Source organism: Enoplosus armatus, chromosome 22, assembly GCF_043641665.1.
Source record: "Enoplosus armatus isolate fEnoArm2 chromosome 22, fEnoArm2.hap1, whole genome shotgun sequence".
In the NCBI taxonomy this organism is placed as follows: domain Eukaryota; kingdom Metazoa; phylum Chordata; class Actinopteri; order Centrarchiformes; family Enoplosidae; genus Enoplosus; species Enoplosus armatus.
Window position 1 is genome coordinate 8305743 of NC_092201.1, and position 22536 is coordinate 8328278.

Below are 22536 nucleotides of genomic sequence, written 5' to 3' on the forward strand. Positions count from 1 at the left end.
ATTGAATCCATAGCTGCAGCCCTCAACATGGCATAAACCTGCTCACACCTCCAGATCAACTCCATGGTGGCAATAATGGTCCTAAGCATCCCTAAACATAACGAATCTTCAAAATCCTGCCATAGTCCCATCTAACATGGCACAGTCAAATTGTCAAACATGGCGGATCAGCTGCTAAGCTTCCAAATCATGACACAGCGGATTCAGACTTTTAATATGACACAGCGTGTTTACACTGCAGCAGAGCACAGAGAGAAGAAGGGAGGGGGCTCACCAGTGAACTGAAGATGGCATTTTAATTAGATCAGGGAGCAGACACGAAAAGAGCGAGGCTGCAAGAGAAGGAGAAGTAAAGAGATAAGAGGCGAAGAGAGGAGAAGACAGGAGCAGGAGCAGGAGCAGGAGGAGAGGAAAGAGAAGGGGGATGCTTTCATGTGCTTCTTACCCTGTTACCCCCCTGGCCATATAATTAGTAGGAAAAACATCGCCTTTCATAGCTACGCCAGTGATAGTCACTTGTATTGCTGTATTAAACCAAACAGTTTGGCTGCATTACATGACTGTCATACTGATGCCAAAGACGAGACGTTTAAATATTTCCAAAGCATGACGCAAAAGGAAATTAATTAACTTCAATTGACCTCTATGGTTGAGTAAGGACGTGCAACACAGTTTGTTTGTTTTCAAGAGGAAAAAAAAAGTGAATTCACGTTTCACAACAGAAAGTGTATGCTCATTAGAAATATATAGGTATAAGTAAAAATATCACAAAGCAAAACAACACTGCCTTGTTTATTTCATTTCTGGCTTAAGAACAAAGTTTGTAACTATGTTGGACGCATGGCACAATCCCCCATCTTTGATACGTTAAAATGTGACAGGTGGTATTTGCTCCAAAACAGAAAGTACATCCCAGAAAGTATATTTTTAAAGCCAGAGATTTCAGGAGAAAAAACATTATCCATCCAATATTTTGTCAAAATTATAGCCAAACTGTTTATAGAAGCCAAACATAAGAGTCCCCTGAAAGTAATGGGGATTTAACTGATAAGCCCAGATGTTACTTGGAGTGGTAGAAAATTGTGTATACGAACAGATTAAAATGTTTTGTGGGATTCAGCAATATTTTCTCACTTCCAAAGTGGTTGTAGGTGAGAACAACATTCACTGGTCGAGATGATGTATAAATCTCTTTATGAGAGAGAAAATGGAGGGAAAGCAAAATTGGGAGGGAGAAACAGAGAAATGGAAAAACATGTAGGAGTAAAATTGTATACAGCATCAATATCTTTGATGTACCCTCACTATCTAGTTCTCACACATGGATACAGACTTAGATTTACAACTATAAACAGCTAATCTGTTTCTTTATGATGAGAGAGAACGACAGAGAAAGAGCAAAGGTTCTTTACCAAAGTGATAACTAGTGAACAGCATATAGTGTACAGTACAGTGTGTGTTTTGCTCTTTCCTCTTCCTCGCATCATAATGTGAAGTCCTACTATCACTATTACTACTACTACTAACTCTGCTTTCTTCACTCTCATCCATTTCTATATCCCTCCATCCTCACTTTGTTCACTTACTTCTTCCTTTCTCTCTTCTTATTCTCAAGTTTTCTGCCCTTATAACCCCAGCCCTTAGCTAACAAGCTCACCATTTGGACAAAACGAAACAGTAAAAGAAAGACAAACAAGGACAGGTGGAATAAATCAGAGATTGTATATGAGTATTAAGTGATAGAAAGACAACAGTATGAGAAAGACTGAGAAAAAAAGATAGACAATCTGTAGAAACAGAAAACACCTGACTGCAGTTAAAGACAGAGAGAGTTGAAGAGAAAAAACATCGGAAATGTGAGAAGAAAGAAAGAAAGAAAGAGTCACAGTGACAGGAAGTTGAAAGCAAAGATAAAAACAGAAAAGTCCATATATGGTCGCTGGTGTCGCTCGAGTTGCCTGGCAACCTAAAAGTTTGGCTCGAATCTCACTGCCAAGTCATTATTGCTGTGAAACAATCTGTATCCTTTTATAACTCCAGTGAAGTCAGAAAGAAGAGGGAGATTTGCCACAGAGCAGCTCCACACACTGAGCCCTCTTCAAAGACGAGAGGCAGCAGCTCGTTAAAACAGACCACAGACAGGACATGGATGCTTTAGACAGTGTTTGCACAATTTATTTATGTTAGATCTGAGGTGTTGCATGTATGCTCGCCGTACTGTGTGTAGCACTGCTGATGTGATAAAGTTCACACTCTTTTTCATTGCTCCTCCTCTGCTCCTCTTCTACCCTAAAGTATACCCACAATCTCCTCGTCTGACACATTGACCCTGTCTTCTCCATATCCTTCTCTTTACCCTCCAACTCCCAATATTCAGAAGTACACACTGTACTCTTCTCTCTGTCTGTCTGTCTGCATCTCTCTCTTGCTCCCACACACATCAAAGTCCTTGTTAAGCAGACTTGGTGAGACTAATAGTAAAGGCTAATAGCTAACATGTGGAGCCATAGGCTGCCTAACCTTCTCAACCATGTGCTGTGTTGTAAACCTGCATCTCACAGTGACACTCTATCCCCTCATTCTTTACAGAGGTCTTGGTTTAAAACAAGAAAGTCATTACAGCCGTACAGCTGGCTCTTTGGGATTGTGCATGTGCAATCAACACACTGGAACCTTTACTAGAGGAAAACAGAGGGGTAAGACATGTTTTCAGCCCCCACAACATCCGTTAAGCAAGCATGGCTGGTTGCTTACATGCTGTACTTTTTTCTTTCATTTCTTTTATTGAGCAAATGTATGCATGCCTGTGTTAACTTCCTGCTTTGAAGTAAAAGGCTGTGTGGGCACATTAAAGCCTTTTAGATTAAGTATATTATTCACAGCAGCCAATGAGAGAGGACATTTGCTGTGAGTGTGTGTTTGAACCCACTGCTGTACGAACTCAATGCCAGCCCAAGGATTGACAGCTCTGGCAGAAAGGTAATTGGTGGCCACCTCTACATGCCCCTGTGTGTATGTGTCTGCTCCAGAGTGGATGTGTGTATTTGTGTGTGACAGCTAAGTGCTATTCAACAGGTGTGTGCTGCAGTCAGCAGTAACAGAGATTAGCTACAAGCTACATAAATGGTCACAAAAGCACACACACACACACACCTACACAAACACATAGACATAAATACTCACACACATGCACACAAACACACCAGAATGTGTCCCCAAGCATTTATTGCCATGTTAGTTGTTTGACTTGCTGACTGTATAGTGACCTCTTTAACCTCTACGTCTGGCCTTCAGCTTCAAAGTATCTGAACCACACTACCCATAAGCCACTTCTACCTGTACGACCAGGCATAGAAATAGTACATGAAAATGTATGATGATTTATTTATCAACTTATGAAAAATAACACAGACATCACTAGTGTACACGTTTAAAATTTCATTAAAAATGAATGTCTTTACAGCAGATGAAAAATGTATACTACTTATCGTATCACCGTAAATTACAGACGTTAAGTAACTAGAAATGTCTAATGCTAATTTAGATACCATGTCTATATAACATAGTTTGTCCACTAGAGAGCCATGACAAATTTATTTTTCAACTGTAAATTTTCACGCTCAGTATTATACATAACTTTGGCCCATGAAATGTTATCATTGGCTCCTTGCTGCGATGTATTTCCTTTAGGAAAAGGATGGTGGAGCAGCACAACCAATGAGCTATTAGTTATGGAGAGAAAGACAGTTTGATTTGATAGGACTGGAGGAAAGGTGGGATTATTCCCTCCCCTCCGTCTCTCCATCTCTACCTCCAGTCCTCTCACTTTTCCTTCACTCCCCCATTTCTATAACACTTGAACCCCGCTGTCCACATTTCTCTTCCTGTAATATGTTAACTCTTCCCTTTATTGTTACCCCTCTGCCCCCTCTCTATCTCCACTCATCCTTCCCTCTCTCTCATCCCCTCTGTCTAATACTCTGTCACTCTGTCTATCCATTATTCATGGTGCAGTCACAGTCGGCATTAAAGGACCTCGCAATATCGCTACGGCAACAACGCAGCAGAAGCAGCCGCATTGGATTATGGGAAACTGGGTCACCTCCCAGGAGCGGGAGGGTGCGGGGGGTGCAGCGGAGGGAGGTCGCTGTCACACACACACACACACACGCACACACACGCACACACACCTGATAGATGTCCTACAAAGCAGGAGGACAGGAAAGAAAAAGGTGATGAGAGAAAAAGACAGAGGAGAATAGAGAAGAATAGTCGGTAATGAGAGACAAGAGGTCTGGTCAATGATCCAGATACTGTCACTGGCACAAAAACCACAAAGTGTGTGTGCGTCTGTATGGTTGAATAGACACATATACATACTCCTAAACACATCCTCCTTACTCCTGGAGAGAGAGTACACACTGCTCTGTACATCTAGCTGCCATGTTAGTCATGCAAAGCTATAAAAGCTTTTTTTCATCACGTGTACTTCTTATATCCTATATTTTTAGTTATGTATTATACATGTTCTAGGGCACGCTCATAATTCAAACTCAGGAGGACATTCTGTTCACAATCAGTGTCAACTTGATTTAGTATTTACAGTAGTCTCAATTCAAGTCAGTGTTAACATAATTAAAGAAGAACATCCACATTTGTCCACGTTTGTGATCCAAAAATGTACAATTTTAATAAAACTTGGGTTTTGGATATTTTAATCCATTAACCACACATGATGTATATTACTGTCCAATCTTGCAATTACTGCTTTCCATTCAGTTTTTGTTTTGAACAATGCTTTTAGGGCAAATTAACCTTCATCAACCTTCTTAAGATGTGTACTTTTGTGTACTTTTACAGTTTGATGTGCTGAGAAATTTGGTCATGGGTGCAACGCTTTTGGGCAGCCAACCATCAAAGCTTAAATGTTAGCACTTTCTTAAATGCACCAGAAAGGGAATTTTCAAAACTTCCTAAAAGATGCACTCTGGAAACTTGTTGACATCCATGTAAAATATATCCGATTGGTAGTTAATGGGATAAAACATGCTAAAGCACCAATATGCTCCTTAAAATATGTCTCCAAACTCTGCTGCCATTCATTTTCATGCCTATTGATTCCTTGATAAACAGATTTCAGTGAATAGATATGACTGGAAACAGCACTTTACAGTATTAACAAGGCCACTCTATTGATCATGACCAATCTGCCTCCCACCAGCCTCTCAACAATGAACGATAAAGACCCAGAAGCAAAAGCGAACGGATATTTCATCTTTTGATGCGAATTCACTATTACATTGTAGATGACTCATTGCAAGAATAAAACAAACACTGGAGCTGCTGACTGCATGTCAGATGGGCCTAAATGATGAATGTACAAAATGTATGGAACTTAATTTCAATATTGAGCTGCAGCCACAATCCACATCTCAATTATCTCAAAGCTAAAACATCCTTTATGTGATTCTCTTTATCTACTTCTCCTTGATTGGTATAGATTTAATGATGGAGATCAATAAGCGGACAAGGCCCTTACCTGGATTCATCCCATTACTGTATTTAATTAAAAAGCATGTGTCTTTATGTTATACTTTTATCTCTCTCACACACACACACACACACACACACACACACACAAACAGTCTGTCACATGTTGCCACCAAGGAAGAAAACGGAGACATCTGTTTCTATGGGAACCCAGCCCTTTGATGATACAGGCAAAACACACAAGCCACACTAGCAAGCATGCAGGTACATACTTACACACACACACAAACACACACTACAGGGTTCGGCATCATAGTGACACACCTTATCAACAGCCAGAGGATGCAACCCAGGATGTATATGTCTATGTGAACTATCACCTTGTGTGTATGTGTTTCTGTGTGTATATAAGAGGCAGACAGAGAGCGAAAGAGTGTGTGGCTGCCAGATCCCAGACCAGATGGCTAAATGTCAGTGAATACCACACCAACATGACTGCTAGTTCTCCCTAACAGAACCAGTACACACTGCAACACAGCATCACTTTACATTAATTCAGTGAGCGGAGGCTTCTGCACTGGATGCAATTTCAGATATTTAGCTTTTTGTCTTTGATCTCAGGACATCCAGAAGGCATCCACAAGCAGGAGCGTTACAGCAGGAACATTAGTTCAAACGTCATAGTGACGACAATTTAATACTGTACATCAGTCTATTATTGACAAGTCTGCTTCTTCCTGTTGCTTGTAAATGTCAATTTTTGCACCTGAGTAGTTTTTAGTTTCTCGTACTCAAGAAATCGACTGACAGGTGGAGATAGATTGACTGACTGGCCTTTTAGCTGAAAGTAGCTGCTGTGCAGTTTGTTTTACTCCTCTGCTGATGCCACACCAGGCTTTTATGGCTAGTAAAATATTAGCCTGGAATGATGAAGACACATGCACGCACATGCACACACAGTGTACACATTACACCTGTTTGCCACCCTAATTTGCCCAGAGATCTACTGTGCACACGCATTGCCTTTGTTGCCATGGCTCTAATGTTTGCTCTGTAAGCATTTGTTGTGTGTGTGTGCCTAATACTGGGATGCCAGTGATGGGATGATCCTGCATATTTAGCTCAGATTTTTTACAAGGCTGAGCACTAACCATGTTGTGACTAAGAAGAGGAGAAAAGGAAAGGGAAGAAATAAGCCTTCCAGTATCAGTGGTATCAGTACTATAACAAGCAAAGAAGAAGAAATTAAGCTTCATATCTCTCTCCCCGTTTGCTGTTGTATTCACACACACACACACACACACACACACTCACACAATGATATAACAGGCATACTAGAAATTACATTCATATGCAAATATTTAACATATGAAGGAGTAGAATATTTAGGAGATTTAACTGCACATAAAACACCTGTGCCTGAGCAAACCTAAGTGGAATGTGATGCATGTGATGTCTCATATGAAAGATCACAGATGTGTAACCACTAAAAGAGGAGATAAGATACTTCAGACTAAAGCATTTCATGTAATAGATCATATATATCATATATAAGTATTTGCTTTTGATTCACTCAAAAATGCTTTAGTCTATGCTAGATGTGATTTTTCTATTGCCTTTTCACTGAAAAGCTTTTTAAGCAGCAACTGCATTTGTTCTGGAAAAATAGTGCAAATGGAGCAACAGCTGCAACTTTGTCCTGTTTTGTGCCATACAACAATCCAACAGATCTCAAGTTGGGTTCATAAAATGTAAAATAAAGAGCAAAGTCATGCAGAGGCTGCCAGTCTTCTCAGTGACAGTCCTCTTGCCTTTGTCCTTGACCAAAGGGGAGCGCTGTGGCTGCCCACTGCTCCTAAATACTGTGGATCAGATGCAAATTTCCCCATGGGGGTTGACTTAATTTAAATTTACATTCAATTTCAAACATAACACTAACCTCTGCACAGCAATCTGAAAATTAGCCACACATCATCTCAGTGATCAGACATACATTATTTGACTTTATGCTGATTCATTCACTCATTCTATTTCTATGATGTCATCTGTATGCTGCCATATGCACAGTTAATATTAAACAAGTGTTTTACTTGGCTGTGTTGACTATTCCCTCCTGAGGTTTTGTTTTTTTAGCCCTGCCCAGTATAAAATGGCTGTCTGATCGGCCAGAAAACCTGAGCCACTGAGCTTAAGTCAACTGTATTTGCCATAAAAGCAAACTATGACGAGAATGTTTCTAACTGAAATGGGGGCATTAAGACTGACATCGCTCCCTGTGGTAAGGTTGAGCTGAGAACTTTGAGTTTCAGTGATGGACAGAGACATTACTCTCTCTTTCTCTCTGTGTGCTCTGTGGGAGCAGTAATGTGGGTCGATGTGAGGCAGAGGTGGACACTTTTAGCTCAGTAAAAATATCCTGTTCTATCTCTTTCTCTTCTTTCTCTCCCTCACTGCCTCTGTCTCTCTCGTCCTACCACTGGCACATCTGGAGCTTCATCCAAAATGATCAAAAATTCACCTCAGCATTAGTAGCCTCTTTCAGACAGTTATGTAATGTTAGTAATACTTGCCTTGTCGTCCGCATTAGGGAAACTTTATTTTAGTTTCATAAGGCTCATTTGACCTGATTTAACATGACTTGTTTGCCATGCCTTGTTTACTCTAGTGCTAAATACCAATGCGGCATCAAACAAATTCACATGCATATCCACAGAACCTATATGTGTCCTCCCACACACAAATGCGCACACACACACACACACACAAATATATACAAACATAGCCTCAAAACCACAGTGGTCTGGTATGCAGGTTTGGAGTAAACAGGGGGCGTAAGATGGGACAATTTCCAGGGATCTGCTCAGGAATCATGGGATTCATGCCTGGGACACTGTTCTCACAAAAACCTAAAAATACTGATATGCTGTTTTTAGTTTGGACTGGCAGACACATATGTGTGCAAAGGCAGACACACAAACACAAGTACATTAATCTTTCTTCTCGGTGAAGAAAGAAAAATGTATGTGAAGAAAGAGGAAGCAAAAGAGAAGAAAGAGGGAGAGGTCAGGAGGTTTGTGTGGAAATCTCCCTATCTTTATCACCAAAATGGGACTATTAAAAAGCAAGGGAGGAGGAGAGAGGGAAGAGGAAATGGTGTTGTAATGAATGTGGTGCCACAGCTGCCATCATTTAGAGTCTTTATCTTTCACTTTTATTAGGTGGAGGAGAAGAGCGAGGGAGAGAAGAGAGAGGTTCAGAGAGAGAGGAAGGGAGAGGCAACCAGCAATAACACAAGTTTTTGCTTAATATGTATTTTCAATTCAAAACAATTATACAGTGATAGCACCAAAGCAGTTAACAGAATGTTACGCTTTAGCCATTTTGTTTCTGTTTAACAGCCATGCCAAGGATTTCTTCCAAAGACGGAGACAAAGCAAATACACAGAGAGACAAAAAGATATTTTTATGCTAAGTTTAAACTGGCAAAAAATGAGTAACAAATAAGTAGAAATACATGATCACCCCGATGAATGCACTGGTTCAGCTTTGTTGTACAGTGATTCAATAGTGGCTTTATATTTCCTGTAACATACCAACCACAATCCATTTGGCATCTCTTCCATGTGGCTTTATGGCCATTAGCTCATGATTTAGAATTTTGTCAACCACTTTTCACCAGTAGATAAAAACATAAATATGGAAAACACAAAAGAACAATAACAACGTGCCCGACCCTAATCAAATCAAGGCTTATTCAATTTAACTCTGCTGATGGAGGCATTCCTGATTCCCATTTTATATTTGTGACTCTTCAAACTGCATAGAAATGGGAGAAATGAAAGAGAAAAAAGACAAAGAATGAGACATTGAGAAAGACATGCTGGTAAGCAGAGAAACTGCTCAGATAAAAACACAACTTTCAATGTAGATTATATTCTTTTTTCTCCCCATGTTTAAGGTTCATTTTCAGTTACACTGGAGCCCTGCAGCAGTGAGAAATTGGTATAAAATGGCTCCAAAATATGGAACCAAAGGAGCATAAACCAAACAGCACTCTGAAGTAGTAACTTTGGAGTTGGAAAGCACCCATGTCTCCAACAGAAATGGTAACTGGGGTATTCCTTGTTTCCTCTGGGAGCTGAAAAGGGGAACAGCATTTACAATTTCCAAATAATGACTCCCTGGGCTACAGCATGGTTGGAACTTGTTGTACTGCAGAAAACTTGCAAGAGATTTGAAGTTTGCCATCTGCGTAGAGGGGCCTGCTAATGTGTATAAGACCAGATAAGACACCATAGTGAATCATATTAATCTCTGTCTGTTTATATATATATACACAACACACACACTGTCACTCTCACTCATACTATTTGTGAATGTCATATACTAATAAATGCATCAAATTCCACTGTAGCTTTTCACACACCCACATACACCACCAGACACACAAACATACACATCTACATGCTTATCCAAATGCACCGTGAATGGCTGCATTCCTCTGTGACTATTCAGAGGTGCACATGCATGCACATCACCACAGACCAACATTGTTTAGATAAGTGAACGTACAGATAGATGCTGATCGTTCCTCTCCATCTATAAATAGACACTCCTAGCAACCAGTAGAGTAGCACCCAAATGAACAGGATGTTAACTTGATCCTCTACAGCAGAAATGATGGGGAGAGTGAGAGAGAGGCTGGAGGACATGTGGAGACTCAAGAACAGAAGATTTAGAGCAATATATGGGTAATGGAACCTTTGTAAGGCAATATACTCAGGTTACTTCATCAGTTTAATGGAATTCAATATATTGGATTCAAAGGGAAACACATAGGTCAAATGTGAACAAACAAAAGAACACCTGAAATACAGGTACAAACAAGTTTGTCTTGTGGGAATAGTCTTTCTCCACCTACAACAAAAGGGCCTATAAAAAGCATTCACCCCCCCTGGAAGTTAAATACTACCTATCTGTGCATAGGTATTCATACCCTTTAATAGGATGCACGTACAGCATCACTGCTGCAGCCAATTGATTTTAAAAGACACATAATCAGTTGAATGGATATCACCTGTGTGTAGTCAAGGTGGTTCAATTGACTGTAGTATAAGTGCACCTGTACCTGGAGGGTCCAGCTTTTAGTGAGTCAATATGGATGGTTAAAATAAAGCAGCGTAGACTGTTGGTCACCTAATAATCACTGTGACCTCCTCTCTAATACTGTAGGTCTTGTGGTGGTGTAACAATGTCACCCGTCTTCTGTGGTTGCTACTTAAACAGGGCATTGATATTCACATGGCTACAAGAGTTCACATGTCAGGAAAACACAAACATAGGTCATTTTACGCATTTCAACAAATTACCAATTCTATTGTTTATATAACCAGAGAAAAACATAAAGATAAGACAGAGAGAGAGACTGTGAGGTATGTGTGTGTGTTGTGATGGGGTCCATTAACTTCTAAAAGGTGATTCATTGACTTAAAGGTGCTTGTTTCACACGCCTTCTGCAGAGCCAGCAGCTAATTCATCTAACTTTAAACGCCCTGTCACATACCGCTGATACACACACACGTCATCATACACAAATGAGCGACCATGAACAACCATGGACTCGGGTAAACACACATTCATGAATGATGCGCAAATATGGCTGACACTATGCAAATGTATACACATAATATAGAAATCAAATAAACCAGCTAAACCTGAATGTGCACGCATGCAACATCACACCAACATTATGCCAAACCTCAATCACCGTGAATCCTATTAAAGCTCATTATTGCTTATGGGATTTGGTGTCAAAAGCGTGTGTTTGTGTGTATGTGTGTGTGTGTGTGTGTGTGTGTGTGTTCTTGCCTCTCCATCAATCAGTGTCTAATCAAGTGTATTGATTCGCTAATTGCTTCGTTATGACAACATTATTCTGTCAATCTAAAAGTATCCATATTGATCTGATTAGATGGAGGAACGAAGGGGGAGCAAGAGGGATAAAGTGATTAAGGAGGAAAAAAACGGGGAAGGGGAGAGAGAGAGAAACAGATAACAGAGTAGAAAAGAAAAAAAATAACGGGGACAGAACCGCCAAAGGGAGTGAACATAAGTTTTTCACTCAAGCTTCACATTACAGAAAATTCATCTAGTTTTAGCCTGAACTGAACCAGCCAAAGTGCAGCATTTATTTGAAGAGAGAAGAGACTTTCTCACACTTTAGTTCCTACCCTTCTTTCCTCTGTAACCAAGGACAGATGAGGAGCATCGCTACGGTTACCATATCCATGACAACCTCTCCTGCTGCTATTATTGGGCATGTCGTCAAGGAGACAGAGCTGCACATTATGGGATGCAGACAGAAATAGAAATCTTGTACTGGAAGCAATACAACAGATCTCTGGTATTACATAAGAAAGACGTAGCAAGGGGGTGCCATATTGATTCTGAAACTCAGGCTCGGTCACACAGAGGGTCAGGGGTAAATATAAAGAGCATCATCAGGATACTGAGCCACAGTCATGATGCAGCTGTTTTGAGCTTATACTTTTGAAAAGATGTGTAAGCCTGTAGCTTATTTGCAAATGAAAAAAACTGGCAAAATGGGAAGAAATAAAAACTGTGTGTGTGAGCAAACAAAACCACAAGGGGCTAAGCACAATGTGTCATCCCGAATGACAAACAGAAAACAAATGACAACAATACTCAACAAGGGGGGAGGAGGACACAAAAATGTGAAATCACACGGGTTCAGGGTGAGCTGAATTAAAAGAGCTTTGATGCAGGGAATATTTAAAACCCTCCTGTGGCTCAAACTCACATTATATTTAATGAGAGGTTTGTAGCACTGGAATGAAAAAGGTGACACGGTAAGAAATAACTTATAATGGTGTAAGGACAATGTTCAGACAATTGGCAGGGTTTCCTACTGGTGAGACAATAAGTTTACAGGTTCAGTCTCATCCTGTCACTGTAGGCAGCTCTGGGTAAACCCATCATCTAAATGACTAAGATGTCAATATAATGAGAATCACAATAGACACTCTGGAAAATGAACCAAAGGAAGTAATATGGATTACGGCAGTCTTGGGTTTTAATTTCTACCTTTCAAACACAACGAAAGAACTGAATAAGATAAATTGTCAAAGTGAATGGATATTGCAAACACAATGTAAACATACTTAAGATGCACTTAAGGCAATGTCAGAGGAAGAGGTTTGGTACATAACGAAACAGTTAATGGCTTAATAGTTTTGAGACACATATGTGTATGTAAATCAAGAAATGTGTGATATTTACAATGAGATGAGACACATTATGAGGCTGTGAAAGTGTTTGAAGTTGAAACTGAATTTTGGGGTGGGACATAATCCAGTTAAGAATCAGCTCAACAGTTATACAGCATTTCACCTTCCTTCCCCACAAAAGACTATTTGTTTTAACTTGTATACTTGCTAATACCACACACATACACAACAAAATGTACAAATAAACACACACACACACACACACACACACACACAGATACATGGTTCAAGCGTATATTTAAGCCTCTGGTCCATCTGCACACTGCTTCCTGTCTGTCAGAAGGTTATAAAACTAATTGACCACAGCTGTGGTGGTGGTGAGTAGGTTGTGTGTGCGTGCTTGTGTGTGTTGTAGCTTTTCATTAACTGGGGGGTCACCAGTAGGGTCCCAAATAACTTTGCAAGAATAGAAGACCTGAAAATAGGTTCATTTAGGAGGCCAAAGTTTTCATGCAAGTGTGTGTGTGTGTGTGTCTGCATACCAATGCTTCATGCTGTATACTGTTTCAAAACAGCAAAAAGAGTAGCATTAAAATTCTCCTCATTGTGTTGACAGACACTGAGAGACAGTAATGCCAGGTTCACACTACACAATATTTATATCTGTTGAGATGGTCATAAATTCTTGCCATGATTTGGCCAAGACATCATTCCTCTTTCGCTGCGCCCTGTTTACAGTTGTGTGCAGCAGTCCGCAGCGTACTTTTTGCGTCATGTCCTGCCTCCTGCACCCCATGCCTAAACCAAACGGAGTAATTCCAGTAGGTGAGAATGCGTCTGACCTGGACAATCTCCTGTTGTGTACTACATGGGGGAGAGGGCAACTCTGGACAATATCCCGACCTGATTCTGAGGACATCGTCCAGAGTTCTCATGAAAAAATAGCTTATGATACACTACACAGCATAAAGCAATCAATTGTCTTGCACAACGCCCATTTTTCATGTCTGTTGGCTCGGGCTATTATCTGGCTGATATGGTGTAGTCTGAACCCGGCATAAGACTAGTTCACTCGTTAGCTTTCTATCTGTAATTGCCATATTTTTTACATGATTCCAAGGCTGAATAACACAAGTGGAATCTTTTTAAACTAATGAAAAGCTTAAAGAAGAAGAAGGAATAAGTATTGTAATTGTTGTATGTATGCCTCCTACAGAATTCAGAGAGAGATATAGAGAGGCAGAGAGAGTGGGTGATGGACACAGATCAAGAAGATGAAAACAGCTGTCCTCCCTCAATCCTATTTACTCTTTCACTGATTCATACACCTGCTCTGACACTGTATCATTAAAGGAGAAATCAGAGGGTAAATACACAGGAAAACAAATGAAAACAAATGTTATTTCTCCACTCACGGATGTACAGTAAGCTTAAACTAACTTTATGAATAGACAAGGTCAAAAAACACAAACAATGTCCCGGATAGTCGTTTTGCTTAATCATGTGACCACTGGATCCTCTGAATGTTTTCTTATGCAGAACATATGACACTAAAACTCCCTTATACTAATACAGTTCTCTGAATCAGCAACTAGAGCATGTATGAACATGTTGACATGTGAAGTGACACACAACAAGCAATCTGAAAACCATAGTACAGCATGAGTTGTGGTAAAGTGGTAAAATCATTCTTAGAAAGAAGGAAAGATAGAAAGACAGAAAGAAAGACAGAGTGACAGATGTGACATGGCCTCAGAGGGATTAGTGTCCTCCTCACACTGCCCCGGGCGTACCCCGCCTCTTGCCCAGTGTCAGCTGAGATTGACTCCAGTCCCCCTGCGAACCCTCAAGGATAAGCAGGTATAGCTAATGGATGGATGGACTGATTGATTTATATAAACACAGAGCAACACACTGCTTTACACACACACCCTGGTGAGCAGCCAGGTTAAGGTAATTAGATAAGAGCTTTGGCAAGAAGCAGTCAGAAAAACATTGAAGCAACAGATGTCTTTGTTTTGTAAGAATTTTTTGTTTTACTTTGAAAAATATTAAATTATACTACATTTAGTACATTGGACAAGAAGATATTTTGGCAACCACAAAATCAGTCTTCAATCAAAACAACTTGAGTCAGTCCACCAAAAGAGCTAACAATCCCTCAATCAAAACAACTATTTTCTCCTTAGCCAAAAGAATTTTGTTGCCCACAAGGGAGTGATGCTTGGCCTTTGATCAAATCAACTCACATGGTTTTATTTGATACAACTCAAGAGTCCTCAGTCAAAATAACTGAAACCCTCCATTCTCTTCAGGCTTCAAAGTGGAACATCGTAATCAACAATTCGGTCATATCCAAATAATCAATGATATGAGCAAATGATGCTCAAAGAAGGTATTTGGCAAAGAAAGGCATATCCTTTCCTACTCCCCACTTCTTTATTTTTTCTTCTTTTCTCCTGCTCCCATGTTTATTTCCTCCACTGTCTTCACCTTTCACTCTTTTCACTCACCTTCATGAACCAGTCACAGTGTCATACATCATCCCCCACTCCTGCCTCTTAGATACATGGCAACAAATCACAGTGGAATCAGCTGGAAATGTGCAAATGACATGCTATTCAGTAATGCTAATTAACGGCAAAAACTGCTGATCAAATGTTTCATAAATCGACCGCACACACTAATAACGTGAGTCACGATAATACATCCACAAAGGAAACTCAGGTGTGAGACCACAGCGATAAAAACAAAGAACCCCTGTCTTCCAGGATTTTAAAACAAAATAGTCAATGAACCAAGCAACTATTGAACCAAACAGCAAGCGAGTGTATTTAACTGTAAAGCTGTAAATATTGTAGATTACTCACCAGGTTGGAGTTGGTGGCGTTTGAGTCATCCTCGGGGAAGGGGATATAGACGGCTAAGGCCACACAGTTGGCGAAAATGGTCATCAGGATGATGATCTCAAATGGTCTGAGAGGAGGGTTAAGGAATATACAAACTGGAACAGAGTACACAAAACAGAAGTATAGAGACATTTACACAGCAGAGATTGGTTCCTCTAAACTGACATTCGACTGAGGACGGGTCAAAATAATATTCAGTTTAATTTTGTCCCATTCTACTGCCGCTGGTCTTGGGTCTGTGTAACAACATGTCTAAAACCTGAGTGGATCAAACTGGACTTTCAGCTCTGATCATGTGGTGTGCCATAATCAATCACTGCAAGAGAAAAAATGTGATTTCTGAAGCAAGCTGGAGTTTGTTAACTGCTACTCATTTTGACTGTGGCTTATTGTTAATTGGAGTTCTCTCTGTTAGGGTTTTTTGGACATTTTGGATTAAGTCTAATTACCCTCGGGTCTATTTCAGACCAGGTGTGCTAGTCCTCTGGTCCCTTTTGAATCTGTAGCACACAGCACACAATAATACAGACACTGATCTTCTCGTATAGAAAAAGTCTTCATATCAGGCATGTTATTTTAACAAAGAGGTATTTTTAAACAAGCTAATACATCCTTACATAAGCAGAGGTATATATACACACATAGCAGAGTGCACAAGCAGTGTACACAATGAGAGAGATCAAAGCTGTTGAGTTTGCCTTTTCGTTAACAATAAGACATATTGGGTCACTTAGGAACCTCTTTGTGTGTGCAAGGGGGGTTAGAGAGACAGTGCATGCCCTAATATGGGTGCGGCGAGGAGCAGGCCTGTCGCGTGGAGGACGGGATGTGGACGGAGAAAGAGTGAGAGCAAGATGGAATGAGAGAGGAGAGACACAGAGGGTTTTTATATGGAACGGTCCTTGAGAGGGGAGTGACCTCATTATTTTTGGCCTCAGAGAGAGAGAGAGAGAAAGAGAGAGGGAGCGATACAAAGTGAGAGAGAATGGAGAGTGGAAGGAGAGCAAGAGAGGGAATGTGAAGGAGAGATAAAGGAGGTCTGGTTTTCATCAACACAATTACTAACTGCCACTGCTGTCACCTCTCTCTACCTCCTTTTGCTCTCCCTCTGCTCACTCTCTTCTTCCATTCTTTCCTTCCTTCCTCCCTTCCTTCCTTTCTACCTTCCCTCTTGGCTGCTTGTCAAATGAGTCTAGACTCCAGACCTTGTATTATAACGTAAACAGCAATTTACTCATGAGCTGAGCGGTTAGAGCCCCAAATCCAGAAGACAAACTGTGAGCAAACTAGTGTCCATTTTTAGCTGATATTCATTGTCAAAACATTACGTGACACCATGAATGCAGGCTTATCAAGTTTTAATAACTTGCTGCACTGAATCTGACTTTGCTGCACTTTCCAACCAACACAAGAGGCAGTCTTAGCAGGTGGGAAGCCAATGAGGGATCATGCCCTTGTTGCTACACCATAACAGCTGGTAATGGTTGGCTGGGGTACATATGCAGAGGACATTGGATCTGGGAATACTGAAACTTATGAAACACCATCGGAGGTATATAGTCCTATACCTTGCCAAGACCAACAGAGGGAGTTAGCACCAGTACCTAAGAAAGTGACCAAATTGGAAGGAATGAAATTGGAAAATGCAAAAACTGTATCCATATCTTCAACATTACCATATATCCATAATGTGACAACTACTTACTATACTTATCTATAGTTACTCACATTGGAGTAAAAAAAAAAGGAACTAATGGCTGCCTGAAAGGAAAGATGAATACTTTTAACACACAAAGTTATCTTCATGTAATAACTTTGTCGAGGTAACTTTGATCAATTTGATCCTGTTTGCCTACTAGAGATTTTATGGCATCTAAAAGACACCAACATGAACTCCTCAGTAGCTTCAAGCTTCAAATGTTCATTATCTTACATTTATAAATAGATAGAAATTCTAAAATATTTTGTTTTTCGAATCCCTACCGCACCACAAGGCCTTGAACACTAGTGTTAACTTTCTAAAGTTGAGTGAATATACCATCTTACAGTCTCAATGTGAGAAATTGCTGTTGTTGTCTAAAACCACATCTGCAATTTGTTTATTTATTTTACTTATGCGCATTAATATTTTGAAATTACCCAGTACGGTTTTTACAGAGTGATGGAACTGTCGTGACAAGTTTCAGTTTAAATAAGAAATAAACTTAACAACTTTAACAATCTTTTACAACCTATAATCACAGTAGCAATCTTGCTGTGTGTGGTCCCTCTAGAAACAGACCTGCTATCCTTTTTTGGACTGCTGTTTTAGGTATAGCCCTGCAGACAGAAAAAGAGCAAGAGGGAGGAAAAAAAAATACTTATGTTGGGGCTAATACTTAGTTTATGTTTGGATTAAGGATTGACCCTTGAACATCATCAGCCACAAAATCATTCAGCTCACTCAGCATGGGACCAAAATGCATCAAAGTTAATCACTCACCCTCGTACCGGGGGTTCATTAAAACACACTCCAGACATGCGGGGACCCACAGAAAAACAGGATTGTGACTCATTTTGGGTTCCTGACCCATAATTTTAAAAAACCCTCGAGGTCTGCTTCCATCAACATGATAATAAATCTACTGTCTGCAGTGCTGTTGAGAGCAAAACAATACTTGGGGGAAATTCTGGAGGTCTGAGTGAAGAATCAAACCAAGTACCAAGTCTATTAATAATGTACATAAATCAGCATAACAATAGCAAATATCCATTCAACAGCATAGTAGCAAAGAAATATTAACAGTAAGGATTTTCCAAAGCTAATTGGGGGGATTGACTCTGACAGCTCTGAAAGAAACAGGTATAAGAAAAATGAAATTGAAATCATCATCCAGTTAGCTCCGCAGGTTTCACAGCTGACATGATGTAGTATTCACCAGGGTGCTACTGTCTGAGGCATTTTGGAATTTAACATATACATTCAGCATTTTAATAAGCTAACTGTATATGCTTAGGACAAATTGTCACACTGGTATGGCATCCACATACACAGCGGGATGCTGTTATTTTCAGAAATACTCTGCATTCAGCACTTGCCTCACATAAACACCACATGCAACTCACAATAACACAGATAATCTCTTATCTTGACAAATCCAAATAAGAAACCAGGGATATACTGATATTATCAGGGAGAGCGACTTCAACACTCTTGTGTGTTATGCTGAAAATATTTATCTCGTTTCCTGATTGAGCTGAAAATGCATACAAATAACGTAACCCCTCATGTGACCTGATGCAATATATAAGCTGTTAGCCAGGAGTGTGTGTGTGTGCGTGTGTGTGTGTGTAAATGCACCCGTTGACACCTTTTCATAACTACCATTTAGTGTGAATTCATATAGACAATATAGTAGTTAGACGTGCACCTGCCCCCGCTCTCTCCTTGTCTCTCATGCTGACCTTGCAGTGTGCAGGTAATGCTTAAATGCTATAATTACACTGCATGTGAGAGTGCTGGGTCTCTGTGTGTGCGTTTCAGTCCTTTATCATCTGTGTGTAATTATGTGTCTCTCTTCAAGAGTGTTTATGTGTGTGTGTGTGTGAGTGTGTGTGTTTGCGTGCATGTGTATGTGTGAGCTCAGACAGGCCCCATCGACCTGTTGAGAGCAGTAGCTGTTGTCATGGTAACAGAGGAGGAAGAGAGGAAGATTTCGGATCTGCTATCTCTAGAGACAGAGGTACTCACGGAATACAAGACACACACACACAAATACACGCAAACACACACACACACACACACACACACACACAGCAAAGCCTATAGAATAAAAACAACACATGAATGCAGAACTACACATGCACAGAACAAAAGCCCACAGTTCAGAGCACAAAGTCACCCACAGACTAATGTTCAACCACATGCTGCATTTAAACTGGCCCACACTGCAGTTATGAAGGACATCCCAATGTAATGTTTCGATAGACAGGCAGGCAGAGAGATTGACAGTTTGAAGGGGATTCTTTAAACTAGTGAATGACAACATTTACCGTAAATTTGCAACTGTTCTGCTCCTTCCATGTTCTTTTTGTTGTGGCTTGACTCTTACTCTCTTTCTGGTTTCTCATTATCCCTAAAAGCCCTTTTTAATGTCCCTTGTCTTACCTTCACTGATCTTATTCCCTAACCTGTCTCTCTCAGTCACTCTGTCTCTCTCTTCCTTCCCTCCCTCCCTTCAGAGCTGTTTAAATGAATGATGCTGGGAATTGTGGATAATGATCTGAACGCTCATCAGTCATTGGATGAGATTATTCCAATGACCCTGAAGGTTTATGCATGCTTTTCTCCATTCATTTTCCTTTCTTTCTTTTTTTACAACATAAGCACAGCTGGACAGGATAATTTAAGGTCTACTATTGACATTGTGATTTCTAAAAATTACTATAAATACACAAGGTGTACAATCAGAAGAATGATTTGCCTGTTTCCACTACTTTAACGCACACGGAGGGAGATTACATACACTTTAAAAACTGTTCCCATGGAACATTTTGAATTGTTTTTAATAAAACATGTCTATTGTTTGAGTGATATGCATGAACAAAATGCACACCATGGAGCCACAGAGTTGCACATTAAACTGAGCAAAACCATCAAAACAAATACAGGACCAAATAGACCCGAACAGTAATTGTATAGTTCAGCTTCATAAGAATGTCCCAAAGAATTATGTCATCATTTATCACTGATGCTTAAAAAAAGCATTCCTGCCTCTGTGAGAATGTGCTGGCTGCAGGAACAAAGGATGGATATCCAATAGAAAAATATACATTTTCTAAGTACATTTTTGGCTTGAAGAAATTCTGATTTAAACATATTTTGCCAGTCAGTATTACTGTGGGGTCCTGGAGCTTATGACATGCATGTGGGTAGGACCTATGTGTGGTGTACAATTATAACAAACACTATTTTTATAGCCTACAATGTTGTCAACTCTGATTTATTCTAATTTGATAATTCCCTAATGCAACCCTCTTCAAACACACACATAAAAGCACACACACTACTTCTAACTCATCTTCTCTTTCCTGACTAGCTCGCTCTGCCTTCAGCTTCTCTCCCCTCCTTCCTCATGATCTCCCTATCCTCTCTGCTCTCCTCCCCTCACTCATTATTTGCCCTCCCTCTGCTCTGTCATTTTTCTTGTTTACCTTTCCCATCCTCCCCTCGATCCCTCCCCCCCTCCTCAGCTACTCAGCTCCATCATCTCTCCTGTCGACATCCATGTCCTGCCCACATCCCTGCCCTTCTAATTTCCCCAACCCCTCCTCTTCCTCTCCTTCTCTGCCTCTCAGGACGATGTGCGACTGTGCTCTTGCTGAGTTCATGCTCATGTGGACCCTCTCCTATTATAGATCACTTTGACTGTGACACTGACCATTTCTGTCTCTCTCCCTTTCTCCCTCTACCTCACCCTGAGGGAAAACCAAGTCATTATGTTCCGCAGCTTAAAAAAAGGAGGAGAGGAAGGGTAGAAAGGAAGGACGGGTGGAGGAAGAGCAGGAATAAAGGGATTTGGATGAACAGAGGGAGGGAGAGACGGATAATAAACGTTAAGAACGACGTGGAGGAAGGAGGAATAGAGGCATGGATGGACCTGGGGGAGAGAGGATGAATGCAGTTAGAAAGAGCTCGGGGAGAGACAAAATGCTGGGGAGAGGTGTGAAGGAGGGATGAAAATGACACAATTTGTTTTATCCTCCTGCGAGAAAAGAATGTAAGATGAAAGAGGGAGAGAAGAAAAAGAGAGAGAAGGAGAAGGACAGACAGAGGGAGAGGAGAAAGGATTAAGAGAATCACACTGAGTGAGACATAGGAGAGAAGAAGAGAGATTGATTAAGATGAGGAGAAGGGATAGAAGAGAGGAAAGAGGAGGAAGAGAGGAAAGGGGAAGAGGAAGTGTGATGCAGTCTTAACCTGTTTACACCCTGCATCCCTTATGTCCTCCTTTCTTCTCCTCCTTAACATGATTTTTTCTACCTGCATCTATCCATCCAGGATCCATCCAGCATCCATTCCACATTGGAAGGATGCAATCTGGTTGCAACACATACAGTATGTGAGATTTGCAGAAAAATATTTGAATTTCTCTGGATTTGAATGTTGCCATGTAAATGAGGGTAACCTAGAACTAAACACGTAACTCAGAAAACTAGGAACTTAAGAGGACAGATTCTGGACAGGTTTCCTTCAGGCTATCTAACAAAGATGAATTCATTAAGAATGCCAGGTGTCAACCTTCAAAAACATGACACTTTCTTGAAAGTATAAGTGAAACATGTTGCACGTTATTCCACATTACAAACAGTATAAAAACAAACCTCCCCTCACGGTTAGTTAAAGGATACTTCCACTCTACGATGCTGATGCAGGCCCTGCGGATGGGGTTCTTGAGCGTGAGACAAAGTAGGGCCCGTGGCGGTCTTGTGGCTGTCGTTGTTGTTTGTTTCTTGGGCTTAGAGCTATAGTGTTGTCTCTTCCTTTGCGTGGAGCTGGCCGTGGAGATGGGCCCGCCCCCTCCCGACCCGAGCCCCGCCCCTCCGCTCGATGCGGCGCTGCCCATCATCTTCGCCTGCCGCGCGGCGTCGATGGCCGCCTGCCAGCTCAGGGCCGCCCCCGGTGTGGGGATGTGCTCTGGGGCCAGGCCCACCACGCCCACCCCATGGTTGACCCCGCCCCCTCCTCCACCATGGTCGCCATGGCTACCTCCGCCACTGTGCTCGTTGGTCAGGCCAGGGGGAGGAGGGCGAGGAAGGGAGGGAGGGGGAGAGTAGTCGGAGCCTGGAGTGGAGAGAAGTGGGAAGGGAAAGAGAAGAGAGAAAGTTAGACACGTTAACAACACAAGTTA

General features: G+C 40.9%; 1 protein-coding gene across 1 annotated transcript in view; it reads right to left on the reverse strand.

Moving 5' to 3' along the window:
* cacna1c (calcium channel, voltage-dependent, L type, alpha 1C subunit) overlaps positions 1-22536 on the reverse strand; it is a 179217-nt gene that overhangs the window by 98011 nt on the left and 58670 nt on the right. Inside the window, exons 2-3 of the mRNA XM_070929300.1 lie at positions 22037-22469; positions 15608-15713 (exon numbers count right to left, since the gene is read on the reverse strand). Coding sequence (XP_070785401.1) covers positions 15608-15713; positions 22037-22469 — 539 coding nt within the window. The remainder of the gene's footprint in view (positions 1-15607; positions 15714-22036; positions 22470-22536) is intronic.